Genomic DNA, 20,082 nt, shown 5'->3' with positions numbered 1-20,082 from the left:
TTCGTATACATTGTAAATGTCTTTAGCTTTACGTATATTTGTGTAATGTTGTGTAGCTTCATCGTTACGCGTTTCATGCTACGGCGATCTCCATATTATGGAAATGTGCGATAAAAGGAGGTTTTTGCTCTAGTGGTGCATGAAAAGTAATAGGTCAACGGTATTGCATGGTGCTTTCGTCGGGGGAGTTGTGTAATGCATGAGTTATCAGCGAATGTGATTTTTCGTCTTCACATTTCCGTTAGGAGACTGAATGTAGTTGAGGGAGGGTTAATGAATTCGTTCTTGCCTCCTTCGTGCTCTCCTCCTTCGTCCTCTCCTCCTTCGTCCTCTCCTCCTTCGTCCTCTTCCTCCTCTTCCTCATCCTCCTCATTTTTTTCTTCCTTCGTCCTCTTCCTCCTCCTGCTCCTCCTCCTACTCCTCCTCCTCACCCTCCTTCTCCTCCTCCTCCTTTTCTCTTCCTTCGTCCTCTTCCTCTTCTTCCTCCTCCGCCTCCATCACCACCACCAACAACAACAGAAGCAACAACAATAATAACAATAACAATAATAACAATAACAATAATAACAATAACAATAATAACAATAACAATAATAACAATAACAAACCGCTCCGCGAAGCCATTCGTTACCGAAGCGATCGGTCCTGATGCTTTGGCCTTCACATCGAGCAGAAAACTTCGAATGTACGAACTAACGAACGGACGGACGAGGCAAGGGAGAACGGATGGTCTTTTGGGGGGTAAGAATTGCTCAGGTGGCTGTCCTTTTATTTTTTTTTTTTATTACAATTTCTGTGCGGTCAATATTTGAGAGCAGCGTTGAGGGTTTCTCTCTCTCTCTCTCTCTCTCTCTCTCTCTCTCTCTCTCTCTCTCTCTCTCTCTCTCTCTCTCTCTCTCTCTCTGTCTCTGTCTCTGTCTCTGTCTCTCTCTGTCTCTGTCTCTGTCTCTCTATCTCTATCTCTATCTCTATCTCTATCTCTATCTCTATCTCTCTCTCTCTCTCTCTCTCTCTCTCTCTCTCTCTCTGTCTCTGTCTCTCTATCTCTATCTCTATCTCTATCTCTATCTCTATCTCTATCTCTATCTCTCTCTCTCTCTCTCTCTCTCTCTCTCTCTCTCTCTCTCTGTCTCTGTCTCTGTCTCTCTATCTCTATCTCTATCTCTATCTCTATCTCTATCTCTATCTCTCTCTCTCTCTCTCTCTCTCTCTCTCTCTCTCTCTCTCTCTCTCTCTCTCTCTCTCTCTCTCTCTCTCTCCCTCTCTCTCATTCACTCATTCACACTTACCATCTTCCCCTTCACCGTCCCCCCCCCCCCCCCTCTTTTTCTCTTTCTGTCCATCCATCCCTCACTCTCACTCTCACTCTGCCTCGATATTTCCCGGTTGCTGGCGGCTAGGGTGGGCGGGGAGGTGTGTGTGGGTGGGTGTAAAGTGGGGTGATATTTGAGCCAGTGCCCCTTGCTTGTCCAAGGTGAGCCGGGGAGGCAGCCCAGCCCTTAAAACCTACCTCCGCGAGCGCCCTGTCCGTTGGTAACGGGAAATGGTCGTAGAGGCGATATCATTCTCTGATTTCTGTTCTTCTCATTTTCTTCTCTTTTTTTCTTTCATTTGTTTCCTTTCCTTTCCTCACTTCACGTCAATGCTCTCCTTTGCCCCCCCCCTCCCCTTTCCTCTCCCCCTCCCATTCCCCTCCCTCCCTATGAGGAAGGGAAATGCATGTTCAGACTCGAATCTTATCCAGTGCCTGGAGTCATGTTTGTTTACCCTTCGTCAACGATACAAGCAAGCGCCCCGTAGAAGCACACGCGCGCGCGCGACTACCTTCCTATAATCTCTTTCTCACCTCTTCGTTTCATTTGTTATAAGGAAAAAGGGAGGCGGAAGAGTGAACTTTGACTTCTCGACGCACACTCACCAGCATGACATTCCTGCTTGTGACGTCACTGCCGATGACCTCCCTCCTGTGACGTCACTGCCGAGGAACTCCCTCCTCTGACGTCACAACCGATAACCTCCCCCTCGCGATGACATTACAGCCGATGACCTGCTTTTCCGCCCAAACTGAGTCTATGGGCATCACGGGGGAAGATTCCGAATGGCATTGGAATACCCCGAGAATGCTTCAGAAGAGAATCAAAGACAGAGACAACGAAAACAAGAATGATCGACGATTCGTTTCCTTATTCTGTTTTTGGTCTGCCCTTTTTGTCGCTCCTATTATGACGTTGCATGATTTGGCACAAACTTTTGACGTGACCTTCGACCTTATATTTTTTTTCGTCTTTTGTATTGGCTTGCCAATACCACCATGACGAGATATTGAGATGAAGAAAAGGAGAGAGAAACAGAGACACACAAGGCAAGACAAGACAGATAGACAGATATCGCAGTTTATCTGTCTGTCTGCATCAGCGCATTTGCATGTACAAAAAAAAAAAAAAAAAAAAAAAAAAAAAAAAATCCGTGTTGATGTTGGAGGAGGAGGAGGGGGGGGGGGGGGCGACACCTGGTGTTTTCGGCCACGTTACTCGAGGCTTGGCAGGGCCGGGGTGGCTCCCTTGGCCCCGTCCACCGCGCCGTGAATACTGCCTCTTCGGCGTCAAGGGAATCCGGGGTTTGTAACTACTTGTGATGGTTGTGATGATTGTGATGGTGGGTAGGTGGTGGTAATTATGGTTATGGTGATTGGTGATCGATGATTGATGAGCTGTGGGGATGTCGGTGTGTCAAAGTTGTTCGTCGTTTTTTTTTTGTTGTTGTTGTTAAATATCCATCATATAACCTGGGGACGAATTGGGTTTAAGTTCATGAAGTTCGGCATTTGCTTCGGGCTGGTTTTAATTTCCTCCTCGTGTGAATACCCTGGGGTGGGGGGAGGGTTGGGGGGAACAGGTACTCGGCGGGTACACCGATCTGGTATGAATTAAGTATGAGTCATGCGCCCCAAAACCGGACTTTTGCAGCAGGCACGGGGGGAAATGGCGAAGGAAAAAAAAAACGCGGGCTTGGAGCAGGCAGCGTAAGAATGAGGAAATGTTTGTTGAGCGCCGACACGCTGGGACCACCTGCCAGGAACGCCCCCCCCCCCCCCTCCTTCCCTGCCTCACTTCTACCCCGTCCCATTGCTAGGAACACATTTTCTCTTTCTGCTACTACCCCCCCCCCCTTTGCAAGGAATATCCCCTCCCACTTCTTGCTCCCTGCCAAAGGCACTTCCTCCCCCTGTTTTCTCCTCTCCCGCCCCCTCCCCGTCTTCCCTCCTAACCCCGTGCCAAGGACAACCCCCTCCCTCTCTCCTTCTTGCCCCCTGCCAGGAACGCCCCCTTCTCCCTTGAAAGAAACACCTGCCTCCCCCTGCCAGGACCCTCCCCCCATTCCACTCCCACCTACACACCCTCTTCCTACCCTCTCCTCCCTTACCGCACACCCTTAGCCTTTCCGCAAGGTTTGAAGTCGAAAGCATTCCTAAGTAGTTTGCGCAATAACCCTTCACCCTTGTCTTCTTCACCTCCCCCCTCCCGCCAGAGAGATCTACCTCTCGAGTCCCTCTCCCTCCCCATAGTGCTTCTTTTATCTCCCCCTTCATAACTTCCCCCCTTGCCCCTTCCCCCTTTCCTCCCCAGACGCCTCCACCATCTCCACCCCAGGGCTTTTCGTATCTCCCCGTCCCCTGTCAACACCCCGGCCCCTTTTCTCTCTCTCTTCACCCCTTCCCCTCTCCCCTTACTGCCTTTCTTGTCTCCTCCTCTTCCTCCCATCCCCGCCCGGTAGCCGCCCACACCCCATCTGTTGTCTTCCCTGTGAGCAGCTTCACACCTTGTCCGTGACCCCGAGCACTCACCCGCCCCTCCACTACCCTCTTTCCTATCCCCTCTTCCTACTCTCTCCTCCCTTACCCACCCCACATGCCCCTCCTTGTTCTCCGTTGCCCACCCTTTGCTTCCCTCCCTTCCCCGTCTTCAGTCCCCTCTCCGTCTATACCCAACTTGTTCCCATCCTCCCCCCTCCCTCCTATCATATCCCTTATCCCCACGCCCCTCCTATCATATCCCTTATCCCCACGCCCCTCCTCGTCTTCCCCTCACTGCCCTCACCTCCCTTACCATCCCCTTCTCCTCCCCCCCACCCCAACCCACTCCCGCCGTTGCATCTCGCCCCCAGGGGATTTAAGCGTTGTGTTGTCTCCACACAGGCACGAGGCACAGGTGTAGTCGAGGTGCCAGTGTTGTATTTTTCCGTCGGGTATTTATCTTCTCTTTTCTCTCATTTCTCTTTTTTTTTTTTTTTATGTAATCGCAGCAAGCATCCTGTCCTGCGCTTTGGGAGATTAGGCTGGGCAAGGAGAGCGGAGTCCGGATGCGGTGACGCCATGTCTTCTGTGGCAGGGATTACGACTGGGGATTTTTACACAACGGGCGGCGCTCCAATTATACGCTGCTATTGATAGATTAGGTGATGGGTGAATGGGAGTGGGCGTAAGTGCTGGAGGAGTGGGCGTAGAAGGGAAACGGGAGGGAGAGATAGATAGATAACTGATAGATAAATATGAGATACTGATAGAACCAGGTGCGTTGTGTGTATTCCGTGGCGCGCGCGTCGACGTAGTGTCAAACGCAGGCGAGTATTTCACATGGGGAATAATCGGTGATTTCAGAAGCGTTTGGAAGCGTGGATGTAGATTTAGTATTTGCTGATTTCGGTATATCCCAAGGAGTGGATCTTATTATTTATTTATTTATAAGTAACGGGTGGCAGGTATTTCGTTGTAGTACGAGTGACAGTTGGTTATTTGTAGTTTTATTTTTTATTTATTTTGTTTTCTAATTGACGAAAACAGCGAAAAGAGCAAGAGAAGTCAAGGTCGCCAAGGAGGGAGAAGGGAAGGGGGGAAGAGTAGGGGGAGGGGGGAGGTCGGGGAATTGTTGGCGTGCGTCGTGAACAATGCAAGCAGGTGAGAAAGGGGATCAAGACAGCGGTGTGCATAATCTCCGTAAAACTGGGAGCTTGAAGATCCCCTCTTCCTCCTTCCCTCTCCCCCCCCAACCCCACCCACTCCTCGACAGATGCTGAACTTGGAAGTCTTGCTTGTTGCCATGTGCGGTTTTTATTCAATTGTTTATTCATTTATCATTTCAGTCTCTCTCTCTCTCTCTCTCTCTCTCTCTCTCTCTCTCTCTCTCTCTCTCTCTCTCTCTCTCTCTCTCTCTCTCTCTCTCTCTCTCTCTCTCTCTCGCGTGCGTTTATGTCTAAGATATTTTTTTTCTTTGGCGACCGTCTAACCGTATCCACATATCTATCTACGGATATAGGGCTATTTACCAGACATCCATCAGCCTCCACTTTGCCCTTAATCGTCCAAATCCACCCCTGGCTACAAGATTCCACCTGGACCTCCACTGGCCATCGTTCCACCTACAGTGCAGCCTCCACCTTCCTCTTGATTGCCCACGCTGTACCCATCCACCGTTCAGACGTGGATATCCACTTACCTTCGTTCCACTTAGATTCGTCCCTATGCACTTGTCTCTTATCCGGACACAAGTCTATCCGTAATAGAGATTATTTTCGCCGTAGAAAAAAAAAATCAAATCGTTCGAAAACAGTGGACGGCTCTCCATTATGCCGGTTGAACACGCGTAGGAGTATTTTCCATTGTGTTCTATTAAGGGAAACGTGTGTGAACGGCAGCTGTATGTGAAATGAAGCGACGATAACAAGCGTTATTTTTAAAGCCCTTGGTTGCTTTTCGGAACAGATCTCGTTTTGTGCAGGGCTGGCGGAAAACGTGAACTTGTCAGGAGGGCGTCCCGTTTTCTATGGGCGTTGTGCTGGTGGCACTACTATTATTATTGCTCTTATTATTTTTGGAGTCGTCATATCTTTTGATAGTTTTTTTTTTTGTTGTTGTTGTCATTGCCATTAGGGTGGTTGTTCTTATCATCATTCTTAATATTATGAAGATGATAATATTATAATTATCAGTATCATTATTATTATTATTATTATTATTATTATTATTATTATTATTATTATTATTATTATTGTTATTATTATTATTATTATTATTATTATTACAAATTTTGGTGAAATTATGGTGATGAAAATGTTATCTGCCTACATGCATTATATAAAAAGTCAACGGACGCAATAGCCTCAGTTGAGCTCAAACTGCGCCGTATGCAAGAGAACTCGCCTGTGTCATCTCGCTAAGGACGACACATGACCCATCCTCCTCCTTCTCCTCCTCCACTTCCTCTTCTTCCTCTTCCTCCTCCGCCCCACATCCTTCTTCTCCTTCCTCCTCCTCCTCCTCCTCCTCCTCCTCCTCCTCCTCCTCCTCCTCCTCCTCCTCCTCCTCCTCCTCCTCCTCCTCCTCCTCCTCCTCCTCCTCCTCATCCCCCTTCTTTTCCTCCTTTTAATCCTCCTCCTTCTCCTTTTCCTTCTTTTAATCCTCCTCCTCCTCCTCCTTCCCCTTCTTTTCCTTCTTTTAATCCTCCTCCTTCCCCTTCTTTTCTTCCTTTTAATCATCCTCCTCCTTCTCCTTCTTCCCCTCCTCCTCCTCCGTCTCCTCCGCCTCCGATGCTAAAGAAAGCTCTAGCTCACCAGAAACGAGCTTTGACAGTAGAGGCGATATGCAAAAACGCCATCCTCGTTGTTATTGTTGTTTTTTTATGTTATCTTTATTCTACTACTGCTACTGCTACTGCTACTACTTCTGCTTTATATTCTGTCCATGTTATGGCAGTACGCAATATGTCGGGGAAGATTTTTCTCCCAGTTTTCATGTGAGATGAGCCTTTTCCTTGTCTTTCTTTCCTTTCTTTTACTCTCCCTTTGCCGTCTTTTAAAGTCGATTAATGCACAGGCTCTAATGACCACGGGCTCTGCATTGCCTTTGTTTCCTCTTTAAGTATGTGGGACGCGTATGACCTCCCTCTCCTCCTCCTCGCCGGGAAATTGGTAAGATAAGTTTGTGGTTAGCAGACACGTGCCTTGAGTGCTGGGGGTGGGAGTTGGGGGATGGGTGTAGCTGGGTTGGGGTTGGGGTGGGGGTGGAGGGTTGGAGTTGACGTGGATGGGTCAGGTGGAGGTGGGGGTGGATGAGGGGGATGGGGAGGGGGTGAGTGATACCTCGTGAATGAGCGGGAGGTGAGGATGCGTAGGAAGGAAGCAGAGGAGGAGGGGGATGGGGGGGGGGGGGGACTTGCCTGGATTGAAGATAGTGTGATGGGGAGAATAAATAAACTAAGTGTTTTCTTTAAATTTAATTTAAATAGGGTAGGCCTACTTTCTAACTTTTGTAAAGGTAGGTTTCGCCAGTGGGTACTGCGGAGGTTGAGTATGATAATGAGGGGGGAGGAGGGGGAGAATGGTAGGAGAAGGAAGGGCGAAGGGGAGAAGGAGGGGGAGGTGGGTACAGCCTGCAGTGTGGTGTAAAACGTGCCGGATCTGCCGTCACCAGGTTGTCCTTTGCAATCTCGCCTTCGGGCCGGTATCTTGGGCCAACCTGTCACTCGCACGGCATCTCATGAACGGCGTAGTCCTGTTGCATGCGCGCTGTGCTTTCGGTTTCCCTGTGCTTGATTAGCGACAGGCACCTGCGTTGTTTGCCCGGGAAGGTCTGCAGGAGACAGGCGGACAGACAGGCAAGCGAGGAGAGAACAAGAGATTGATAAATAAATAGATAAATGCACGGGACGAGATAATTGATTGATAGATCGCTCGACAAATATTCGAGATGAGGCGAGATCGTTCTGCGTTCAACCGTTTATGCTTTTGTGTTTTTGAAAGTGGAGCGAACGTCGGCGCCGGGGATCTTGGCATGAGGCCAGGCGGGTACTTAGTGACCAGGCTATTGTGTCCAGGATCATGATACGGTGTCGGGCTACGCGGACTTGGGTTACACCGTCGCGTTTCTTCGTTGCTGTTGTTTTGCTGTCGTGGATTTTGTTGGCTTTTTTCTTTCTTGTTTTTTGTTTTGGTTTTGTATAGATGCTTTGGTGGGGTGGGTCTGCTTTTCGTATTTTTCGTTTGAGGTTATTATTATTATTGTTAGTGTTAATATTAATATTATTTAAGTCTGTCTTTTTCTTTTTCATTCCTTCGTCTAATGTCTGCATTTTATTCTTCTCTCCTCCTCCTTTCCTCTGTCCTCTCTCCTTACCTTTCCCCTCCGGTTCATATTTTTTCTCTCTAATGTAGTGACTCAGGTGGTAACATAACCGAGCAGTTACGGTTAATGTGGCTATAAAAATTCTAGTCCTTTCTCTTTGCTCTTATTAATTAATGTTTCATGTTTTATTTTTTCTATTTTTTTTCATTGTTTTAGAGTAAGGTGCTGTTATGTAGGGTTTGTAATGGTAGTACGAATTCCTGTCAATCCTCTGATGATGTTTTCTTAAAATCTTCACGGGAAGTCTACGAGGATGATGGACAGGAATATTTAACATATATTTATCATCATTTGATATTACGGAATATCGGCACCTCTTTGACGCACCTAACTTAATCAACATTTAAGTAAAGCAATCCATCTTTTGACTCGTGCATTATGACTAAACATCTTTTTTTTTATCTTCCCCGCCTCAGGAGAGAACGTTAGTCCTTGACCAACCGGTGAAGATTGGACGATCGGTGGCCCGCAACCGGCCAGCAACCAACAATGCCATCTTCGACTGCAAGGTGCTCTCCAGGAACCATGCCGTGCTCTGGTATGAGAATGGGAAGGTGAGTTGGAGCCGGGCTGGAAGGGGCTGAGGATTGTTACTGTTTGTTACTGTTGTTGTTGTTTATGTTGATGATGATGATGATGATGATGATGTTGATGTTGATGTTGATGTTGATGATGTTGATGTTGATGTTGATGTTGATGTTGATGTTGATGTTGATGTTGATGATGATGATGATGATGATGATGATGATGATGATGATGATGATGATAATGATTATTGTTGTTATTATTATTACTAATATTATGAAAGGAAAACAGCCACAGTGAGAAATGAATATGAATCGTAACGTGTCAAACTCTTCACGAGTTCCTCTTCAGAATGGTATATTATTCGTCTGAAGAGGAAATCGTGAAAAGTTCGAAACGTTACGATTCATATTCATTTCTTACTGTGGCTGTTTTCCTTTTATCTTTGTGTTGTGCAGTAAGTGTTTGTGTTTGTGTCTATTAATATTATAATTATCAGTATCATTATTATTATTATTATTATTATTATTATTATTATTATCATTATCATTATCATCATTATTATCTTCATTATCATTATTATTATTATTATTATTATTATTATTATTATTATTATTATTATTACTACTACTATTACTATTATTATTATTATTATTATTATTATTATTATTATTATTATTATTATTATTATTATTATTATGACTACTACTACTACTACTACCACCACCACCACCACCACCACCACCACCACCACCACCACCACCACCACCACCACCACCACCACCACCACCACCACCACCACCACCACCACTACCACCACTACCACCACTACTACCACTACCACCACTACCACCACTACTACCACTACCACCACTACTACCACTACCACCACTACTACCACTACTACCACTACTACCACTATCACCACTACCACCACTACTACCACTACCACCACTACTACCACTACCACCACTACCACTACTACTACCACTACTACCACTACCACCACTACCACCACTACCACCACTACTACCACTACCACCACTACTACCACTACTACCACTACTACCACTACTATCACTACCACCATTACCATTACCATTATAGGTGGGGGCTCCAGTTTCTGTCACTGTAGGTGCTGTGTGAGGTTTGTTTGAGAGAGAAATATAGTTTTGATTTCGTTGATTTGTTTCTGAGAGAGGGATAAATGGACAGTTTGCAAGTCTGTGATATGGAATGGAGCGATTATTTGTTTTGAAAGCCAATAAAACTGGTTGTAACATACCTAAATGGTTATGTGAGGGTGGTGTAGTAAGTAAATCTGTAATGGGTAAATCTCATTTTTTAAAAAGACTTTCAGTTGGCTCTTTCATGTTTCCATGGTTATATGTTTGCACACTGGAGTGATAGAAAGCCATTTTCTGTTTGCTTCATAATTGAGGCATTGCAAGATTATTTTTTTGTTCTGTAAATAATTAGAAGTTGTTATATGTGATAAGACAGGCTATTCTGCAAATATTTCACATCTTTAGGTATGGTCTGACTGTTATGTGGTCTGGGAAGGTATATTTTTGTTGTATTTTTGTTGTGGTAGGCTTGTGGTGGTTAGGTTTAACTTACTGGCATGTTATATGACTTGTCTTGCGTATTTTCTCTTTTCTAGTTCTACCTGCAAGACACAAAGAGCAGCAATGGCACATTTGTCAACAACCAGAGGCTTAGCAAAGGTTCTGAGGAGTCTGCCCCAAGAGAAGTCTGCTCGGGGGATATTGTACAGTTCGGTGTTGACGTTATGGAGAACTCTAGGAAGGGTAAGTGCACGTATTCCCTTCATTTTTCCTCTGCTTTATTAATTTGCCATACTGATCATATTGATGTTGGATATACATGTGGATTTTTAACAAAGGCTCATGTTTGTTGATATAGTTTAAGAATGATGAACAGCTGCACTGAACATAACACTTTTGTCTTCTGTTCGCAGTGACACATGGATGCATAGTTGCAACCCTGAAACTATATATGCCAGATGGTCAGGAGGCTAAGGCCAGGTAAGACATTTCTGTTGATGGAGGAGTAGTAGATGGACACCTTGAAGTATACATTAATTAAAGATGTGTAGATTTCTCTGCAAGTCTATCGTAATGTAAATTTTTAAGCCTTGCTTAAAAGTTTTGTTTTTCCCAGTCCTTCAACGGCTGTAGGTGGAGCAGTCACCAGTGTCTCAGCACAGGAACTGTACCAATTACGAACGTATCTCCAAGAAGCAACTCACCGTGAACAACAGATTGAGACAAAATTGGCTACCTTGCAACGATTGGTGTCTTCTACTCAGGTTTGTATTAAAAAAAACAGCTCTCTCCCAGTAAGACCCAAATATATAATTGTACATGGAGATTGCCTTTAAAAAAGAGAAATATATCAAGTATTTGGATATCTGTTTACAGGAAGCTGCTACACAGAGTTGGAATGCCATGATTGATGAAGATCGGTTACTGCAACGACTAGAAACCTTAGAAGCTCAACTTACCACATACTCCAAGGTATGCAATAAAGCAATGGTATTCATTGCACCCAATGTGTCTATGAATTAGAAATTTATGCTGCTCTAATTACTGGAACATTGTTTGTAATTGAATATGCACAAGGTGCAGCTTTCATAGTGTATGTAGGTAATTAAAGTGGCTCTGTTGTAAAAATAAATGAATATCACATTCATAAGAGATTATTAAATTCTCATATAAAATTTAAAGAGTACATGAGCTTGTAAGGCTAGATAATGTAAATGATTATTAGCATGTATGTATAGAAAAACAAAACAAAAAAACTTGTGCATAAGGAAATTTAATGATGCAAGTACAGGGAAAGATTTCATAAGATTAATTTTTTTTTATTTGCATTAATGTTTGTCTCTTGGCAGAATTACCCTGAAGATAGTGTTAGGGAAGAAATGCGACGATTACTGGACGAGAAGGACCAGTATGAGACAACTGCCAAAGAATCATTACGACGGGTTTTGCAGGAGAAGTTGGACGCAGTCACCAAGTTGGCAGACTTAGAAAGGTGAGGAGAGTAGATGGGAGAAGTATCAGATTAGATTATTTTATAGCTACTCTCATATAAGCTTTATATTCCCGTGTGTTATAAAAGCTGTATTAATTTTTTATATATGGGAGATACTGTAATTGATGTTCTCAACTTGGCCAAAATGGATATGAGCATGGCTTTACTGAATCCCAAATTTAGAAGTATGATATTTAGATACTAGCTCTAAGGCCCCTGGATAATGAGTTATACTGAATTATAGGGAGGTGTGTTGTAAACTATGAGAGGAGTTTTCAGCAGTGGCCTATTGATATTAACTTTTCATAATTAACAAGGATATGTGGAAGAATGAAGATATTATGGCAGTTTTTTATGCTCTTTATTACTTAGTGGATATAGTATTTGTTGGTCTTGACTATCCTGAAAGACATTTTTTTAATAGATTTTTTAGGGCACATGCAGATCCCATTATTTCTTAACTGGAATCTGTATAATTAACATTGACTTTGCTTAACCATTAGGACATTAAGTACATCTGAGGACGAATTGAGCCACATGAAAGACTTATGTGAGACAACGCAAAAGGAGCTTCAGGAACTGTTGGAGAAGCAGACGACCCAAAACGAGCAGATCGCCCAGCTTACCGAAAAACTAAAGGTGCGTTATCAGAAAAGTGAAATGAGGATTGATAAGCAGACAAAAGAAAGTTTCTTCTCTCCTCTGTGTTGTGCCAAATTAGATTTTTCCTCGCATTTAAGATGATCTTGACTGTAGTGGGATATATCACTCATTTTGTATTCTTTGTGTGATTATTTCATAAAGGATGTTGTTACTATTATTTTCACTTTTGTTTACAGGCAGCTGAAGATCAGTTGAAGGATGTGGAAGAGAATTTTGAACAAGAGAAGAAGGAATTGGAAAATAAATTGCTAGAAAAGAATAATGATGAAAACAAATTATTAGCTAGAATAGAAAGTTTAACAGCGGAAAGTGACTTTACGAAAGAGCAATTAAGTGCCATGAAAGCTAAATATGAAAATATTAAGAATGGTGAAATAAGTGGACTTATTAAGCCTGTAAAGGATTCCTCAGGTAAATTCAACAGTTTTTTGGCAATTTTATCAAAAGTATGAAGACTGTTGGTATAAGTAGCAATATTGATAATCTCTTTAATAGTAGTCAGAAAATTTGTTACTGTTTATTCAAATATAGAAGAAAAATATCATTCCCAAAGTTTGCATATAGCTTGTTATCATACATTTGCATATAAGCAGCAGCAAAATAAAGATCACATGACATTCACATGACACACATGTATCATATTTCACAAAGGCCACTTCCTTGCAGGTCTAGACAATATAAGCATTGAGTCAACTGATGTGAAACAAGCTCTCGAGACTTCCCAGAGGGAGATCTTCACCCTCAAGGACCGACTCCAAATTGCTCAGGATGAACTCAGGCAAACGGAAGCAAATGTATCGCAGCTCAAACGTGAGTAGCCCTTGTGGGAAGAGAGACGGATACGTGTCCGTGTGGAGGAGGGACGTTCGAGGGAGCTTAGGGGTTGGAAAGTAAAGAGGGGTTTCTTTTGACTCACAGGCATGGCGCATACCATACCTCATCTAGATTTTTTTTTTTTTTTTTTTTTTTTTGTCTTTTTGTAATACCTTTCGTATGTGATTTTGTTGTTTTTAACCATTTCAGACAGATGTATGAATTTGTCTATAGTTATATAAAAAAAGCAAACTTGTTTTCTTGTAGTAGTAGCCATAGATTAACAAAGCATATTGAAACTATTATGTGTGCTTTTACAGACATGAATAACAGAGATTAACAAAAACCAAGGAGCTTTTAAACCAAAAAGAAATTATGATCTCTTTACTTAGACAATTATCCCAAGAAGCAGAAATAAACATTTGTTAAACTATTTACCCCTTGCTTATTTTTCATTGGGATTTTAATAGTCCTTGAAGCTCTAAGATGTATCAGGGATCCATGCATTTTTATTCATGTATTGCAGATATATTGAACCCTGGTAGCTATGTCATTGCCATTTTGTTTGGCACTTTTATAGTCCTATTTATATTATACATTTGATATACTTTTCTGTTTGTGGTGTGATTCAAAGATGTAAATGATATTAGGCTAAAGACAAGTACAGTAATCATTTTACAAAGCAAATTAGTATAACCATTTTTCAAATTAAGAAGTGTGTGGTTGAGAAGTTGAGGATGATTGCATCATAATTGTTTTTTTAACAGTTGTTGGAATCTTCATTTCTATTATTTTACCTTCCATCAGTTTTATATATATTTATAAACATGAAGAAATAAAGTATCATTTGAAATGTGTATATATAAAAAATGTAATTATTCTTGATTATCAGGAAGCCAATATTAGTCTTCATAACATTGAAAACTATCGGCATTCTTGTTAAAACTAGTGAACATACATATGCAAGATTTTTGAAAGTGGTGTGTATGATAGATTTTCATGATATATCCTCTGACACAACAAAACCATCTTGTTGTGATAACACTTAGGCTAACCTTGAAACAAGTTTAGTGACTTGGTTACTGTGTACAGTGTATTCCTGTGCCTTGGCCTACTCACGGTGCCTGTTAATTTTGGAGAGTTTGCATGAGAACTGGCCTTGAAGGTTGTGTTGCAGTAGAGTACAACTTACCAAAGCATTCTGGAGCCTTGGGAAACTCCTCGCTCTGAGGGCATCTCCCAGCATTTGAGTTATGACAATAGCAGTCTTTCATACACATTCTCAGGTGTTACAAAAGTTTCAAAACCGAGTCCTTATCATTTCTTGTGAATGCTGCATGGTAAGCTCATGTGTGTACTGTACTTGTAAGTAGTGTATGTGTGAGTGTATGTGGCTCACCACCAGAGCCTGGTGCTTGCAACTGTGATAACTTACTCATTTCAACCCCCTTGCTGATGATCGTAATGCTGACGGACATTGGTGTCTGTCTACCATAGATGAGGCAGAGCTGGCGGACAGTGCAGAGGTTGGATGCTTGAGCACGCGTGCTCGCCTCCAGGGTAAGTCCTCTCTCTGAGCTTTCCTTCAGTGATTTTCTTTTTCTTTTTGGATTACCTTCGATATTTGCTACTTTTATTTTGCATAGCTTGGATTTGATCCATATCCCATGAATAATCATGAGAGTTTATTTAGAGGAATTTTTTACATTTTTTAAAAATATTATAGGTGATTAGAAAAAAATGTAATTTTATTATTCAAATGATTTTGAAATTATTTGAGTTCTATAAAATCAAATTCTTGACTTTGTGATACAGTAAATAAAGAAAAATAATTGTTTTTTCCTGTTTAAAATCACTTGAATTGCTGTAAAAGTTAGGGTACTTGTTTACCTAGTATTTTCTTGTACTGCATGTAAAATGATTGCAATGCCTGTTTAATTATTAAAATGCAATGCCTCATTTTTGCATGGTTACCCTTGCATTTGATATTAACTTATACAAATGCCAAGAAGTGAACAAAAACATTTTTAATGGTGCTAAATAACTCCTCCTGTCTTTATTTTGCACAGATAAATTAGTGGCTCTCAGAGCTTAAGCTAATACAGTTAAAAAAAATAAATTATAAGCCTTTGTATCAAATGTAATTTTTAGAATATAAATTTTACACAATTAAAGTAAAGTAGATTGATTACATGTAAAGAATGCTTTTTCCACACTTGCCTTTGATAAAATTCTGTACTGATTATTGAAGATATATATTGGTTTTATTTATTAATATCCAAAATATAACTTTGGTGTAATACTATGCACATGGCATGATCTGATAACTAAGAATTCATAGTTCATTTAAAGTCTCCTTTGTCTTGTAAGATAATTGTGGCTTGAATCCCTTCTTGATATTATTATGTACTGAACCAATTTTATAGATATAAAGTCTGCTTCAGAGATTTTTATGCTTAAACAGTCAAGAGGGAACAAAGCCTTGTTGCATCTTTAATCTTTACATAAAGACTGGTCTCTGATATAATTTAAAAAAATGTTTTTTTCCCGCCAGGAGATTGACCCAGTTTTATCACCAACTTCATATTTTGCACTTCAGTGACTCATTTTATACATGTGTCCCACAGAGGAGCTCTCGGAAAACAAGGCAAAAAGCGCAGCAAGCACAGCCCTGACTGAACACCTCCAGACCCAGATTGTTGCCCTGGAAGATCGCTTGCGGATGTATGAGGGAGAGTCACACAAGGTCAAGATTTATGATGATATCTACGAAGATACGTTAGTGAGGAAAAAGAAGGTATGTGTCTCTTTATTTATTTAATATTTACTTTTTTTCATTTTTTCCTTCTCCTCCTATGCTTTCCATTTGATTTTCTCTTGGGTTTGGGATATTTTAACATTGCTGATGTTTCTTTTAGCTTATTCATTAGGATGATTCCCTTGGTAACTATGGCGATACTTACAGTAGTTGAATCCTGTATGCCATATTGTTTATAATTGTAGTGTGTTTACCTCACTGCTTAGCATATGAAATTCAAGAACTGATTTATACTTATCAGCTTGCCTCCAGTATTGATTCATGTGTGCTTATGAAGAAACTGCAAAACTTAATCTTTTATCTAATTGTTCTTAATCTGTATTTGAAAATATTTAATATATGCTGATTAGGAAATTGTAAAAATAAGCACACTGAGTACATTTTATAATCTTCATAGGAGTTGGAATGTAATCCTAGTAATACTGACATAAAAATGATGGTTATCAATGAAGGTTAACCCAGTGCCGCCGGTTGGTTTACTGGTCCGAAAGCCCTCTCTCCTGGGTTGTATTCATAGTGGCCTGGGCCCTGCTGCCAGGGGATTGTGGCGTCACCATGACCATGCATGCCCCTGGAAAACGGGAATGGCGCAGCATGTCATATATGCATGTCACCCGGAATATAGTCCAGGCATGTCATGTCATGCACACACACATATGCCATCCAGTGGCAACAGGTTATTGAAAAGGATGAAGGTATTTATTGACTACTTAGAGATATGTATTAAGTACAGCTTTGTTTATTGACTTTTTATGTTGCTTGGAATTTCAGAATAAAAACAAATTGAATGAGGATGATGGAGACGACACCAAAGACAAGGAGTCCAACGACATTAGTGAGATTACGCAGGATGCTGACACTACCCTCACCATCATCCCTACTAAGGAATCTTGCAAGGTGACTGGTGCCTTTCAGTGTTTTTTTTATACTTTCTGCTTAAATATGATCTGTAAATGGAAAGATTTTCTGGAAATGTTACTTGCTTGGGAGACTAATTCAAAGTCAAGATTTTATGATATATATGAATATTTCTTGTCTACATAGGGGGTAGCAGCTCGATTAAGAACAGATTAACAAGCACAGGATTTAATAAAATTTGACTATGACAACATCGTAAGCAACCTGTGATTATTTACTTTCAGGAATCAAATGTGAATGGCACAGTTGAGGAGGAAGAAGAGAAAGAAGAGGAAAGCAAGGAAGGAATCATCCAAGAATCACTACTGCGCTCGGACATCCTCAGACTTCAAGGCATGTGCTGTTTTCATTTTATGTATGATTATTTAGTCAGCGTACATGCGTGATGTATCATATTGCAGATGATAGCAGCATTGTTGCTACAATTCTCTTGTCAGTAGTGATTTAGGGATATGGGGTAACAGGCTTGTTCCCCTAAGTGTGTTTTAAGCAGCCAAAATTTCTTGACGTTCATTATCTTTCATCATAAGAACCAGGGTAAAATTTAGGGAAATATTTGATTATTGGTCAAGGTTGGCTTGAAGTTTTCCAATGTGGTATATAGGGATAGATATTAAAGTAATCCTAACAGTATTCCAGGTGCAATGTGTGGAATTTATGAAGGATCACCAAGTACACAATGGAATTTATTGTATATAAGAGAATTTTCTTAATTGTACACATATGATAAAAATAATTTTTCTGAATTCTTATATACAGCACTTCTTGATGCAAGTCGAGTCACACAAGAAGGAAGTGATAAAGAAGCAGCTCGCATCAGAGAGGAATTAGCCCAGGCCTCAACTGCAGCCATAACTGCATCCCATGAGGCATCCAACCTTCGACAACAGTTGGCAGTAAGTATTGTTGTCGCTGTGTAGAAATGCAGTAGAGGAAATTTTTCGTGTTTTGTCCTTTTGTCTGTGGGTGAATTTTGTACTTTTGAAATATTAATTATGTAGAAAACAGGATGTAAATTGTATGGAATTGTAAAAAATTATTCTTTCAGGCAAGTGAGGCTTTGATGAGTGAGAAAGTGAAGATGGTAGCATCACTACAGAACCAAGTAAGTCGTATGGAGGATTCAGCTCAGGAGGTTCAGGCTCACCTCTCTACTCTCACAGCAAAGCTAAAAGAAGAACAGGATAAAGTTCAGGCTGCCCAGGAAGAAGCCCACCTTCTTCGAAGTAAGCTTGATATAATGCTGTTGTCTTTTGTGTCATATTCTTTTAATCTGAAGGTATCAAGAATGTTGTAATCGTGTTCATTATATTTATAATATATTTAGAAAGATATGGATTTATGTCGGAATTCAATAGTGGATATATTTCTTGTAATGCAGGAAGATTCATGTGAATTTTTGATAGCTAGAGATCTTTTTCAGCACTAGCTATATCTACATATGTTGTAATTACACTCATTATGATGCATATGTAACTAACACTAACTACAATTGTGACCAACAGAAAAATTGAACAAAGCCGAAGAGCTAGCCAGTCTTACCGTCCAAGAGGCAGAGTCGCTGAAGGTTCGGATAATGGGGCTGGAAGAGAGGATGAGCCAGTCCACTCCAACAACCCCCCTCATCATCCCCCCTTCTCCGCGAGCTTCTGGCCTCCCAAGCGACGTATCACGAGCCGAAACACTTACGGAAAGCGACGGCCAACAGGGCCCCACTGAGGAACCGGCCGAAGCCACCGAGGTATTGGAGAGGAGCGACATCCCTAATGGCCATCCCAGTCAGGCTGCTCCTGTTGTTGGAACAGAAACAAAAGAGCAGGAAATAAACACATTAAAAGACATGGTTAAGAAACTGCAGGAGGAGCTTTCCCAGACACAGCAACAGTGCACCACGTTGCAGGAGCGAGAGAAGACACTGCAACAGGCACTGGAGGGAGAGACTGGGAAGAGTGCAGATGACTCCAGACCTAACCGTGTGGATGGAGTTGTCACACCTACCCTGAATGTAAGTAACAAAAACTAGTGATGAGCTATCTTGAGGTCAGTTTTAGACATGATTCTGTTTTGAAGAAGGAAGAGTATTTCAATATACCAGTCAGTATTATTATATATCTTTCTCAGTGTAATATTATTGAAATGTATATTTACTGATATGCCCAGATTGATTATCATTGTAAGGTAAATAGTCTGGTTCATAAGATATAAAGAAATCACGGAAGTCAGATGGATGTGGATCGCATTTCACATTCTTGTTTGTTTGGCAGGATGGACCACTAATAGCAGAGAAACTGGAGAGCCTCCGAGAGGAGTTAGAATCCCTAAAGGAGGAACGCGATCATTTAAGAGACAAGCTTGGGGGGGTGGATGAGGATTACCAACTCCTCGCTCTGCAAAATAAAACGGTGAGTGTGTTGATTGCAATGTTTGATGGCATTTTCTGGTCTTTTAGTCTGTATTTTTTTCTTATTCTGAAATTAAGTTGGCTGTTTATTTCACTTTTTACTTGTTTCTTATACAAGTTTAGATTCACCTTTGTTCACTTTTCTTTGTTTTCAATATTTTTTATTATCTTTGTTTTCTTATTTAGAGATCTTGTTTCTTCAATAGGTTCAAAGTTCAAAGGTGAGAGAAAGAAATGCCATTTGCTATTGACATTCCAGAATGTACATTGTGTATATTAGGATAGTCATCTCAGATGTCACTGTCTTGCATTAAAAATTAAAAAACAAAAAAGCAACTGTGCTATAAAATTTCTTTTGCATGTACTTTTTAAACATAGCCTCATTCTTGAGTTCTCAGTCTTTTTGTTCTCAATAAATCTTCAAAGGCTTTCTGCTCACCGACTTAAAAGTAACGGAGTAGGGACTCTGTACTTCTTTTATTTATTTATATATATTTTTTTTTACCCACAAGCCCTAGCATGACATTTCTTGCATGTGGTATGGCCTATTTCTTATATAAAATCTTTTGCATATATATATAAAATAAATAAATAAATATACTTGTGTGTGTGTATATATATATATATATATATATATATATATATATATATATATATATATATATATATATATATATATATATATATTTGTTCATTTATTTATCTATA

At 41.1% G+C, this 20,082-nt stretch overlaps 1 protein-coding gene across 4 annotated transcripts in view; it reads left to right on the top strand.

The window, feature by feature from the left end:
* The window catches only part of LOC125041595 (sarcolemmal membrane-associated protein-like), a 96,444-nt gene that overhangs the window by 68,836 nt on the left and 7,526 nt on the right, over positions 1-20,082 (top strand). For 3 of the 4 annotated variants that reach the window (XR_007116303.1, XM_047636646.1, XM_047636645.1), the window contains 17 exons: positions 8,593-8,730; positions 10,365-10,512; positions 10,683-10,749; positions 10,886-11,033; positions 11,146-11,241; positions 11,619-11,761; positions 12,265-12,400; positions 12,601-12,835; positions 13,091-13,234; positions 14,735-14,797; positions 15,865-16,034; positions 16,827-16,952; positions 17,198-17,306; positions 17,733-17,869; positions 18,022-18,199; positions 18,479-18,978; positions 19,238-19,375. Coding sequence is in view for 3 of the 4 variants with exons in the window: in XM_047636646.1 (XP_047492602.1) it covers positions 8,593-8,730; positions 10,365-10,512; positions 10,683-10,749; positions 10,886-11,033; positions 11,146-11,241; positions 11,619-11,761; positions 12,265-12,400; positions 12,601-12,835; positions 13,091-13,234; positions 14,735-14,797; positions 15,865-16,034; positions 16,827-16,952; positions 17,198-17,306; positions 17,733-17,869; positions 18,022-18,199; positions 18,479-18,978; positions 19,238-19,375 (2,676 nt within the window). In the remaining variant the exon portion in view is untranslated. The remainder of the gene's footprint in view (positions 1-8,592; positions 8,731-10,364; positions 10,513-10,682; positions 10,750-10,885; positions 11,034-11,145; positions 11,242-11,618; positions 11,762-12,264; positions 12,401-12,600; positions 12,836-13,090; positions 13,235-14,734; positions 14,798-15,864; positions 16,035-16,826; positions 16,953-17,197; positions 17,307-17,732; positions 17,870-18,021; positions 18,200-18,478; positions 18,979-19,237; positions 19,376-20,082) is intronic. The other variant, XM_047636647.1, reaches the window with a different exon arrangement.

The sequence above is a fragment of the Penaeus chinensis genome, chromosome 30 (genome assembly GCF_019202785.1).
Source record: "Penaeus chinensis breed Huanghai No. 1 chromosome 30, ASM1920278v2, whole genome shotgun sequence".
In the NCBI taxonomy this organism is placed as follows: domain Eukaryota; kingdom Metazoa; phylum Arthropoda; class Malacostraca; order Decapoda; family Penaeidae; genus Penaeus; species Penaeus chinensis.
This window is presented reverse-complemented; position numbering and strand designations above follow the sequence as displayed.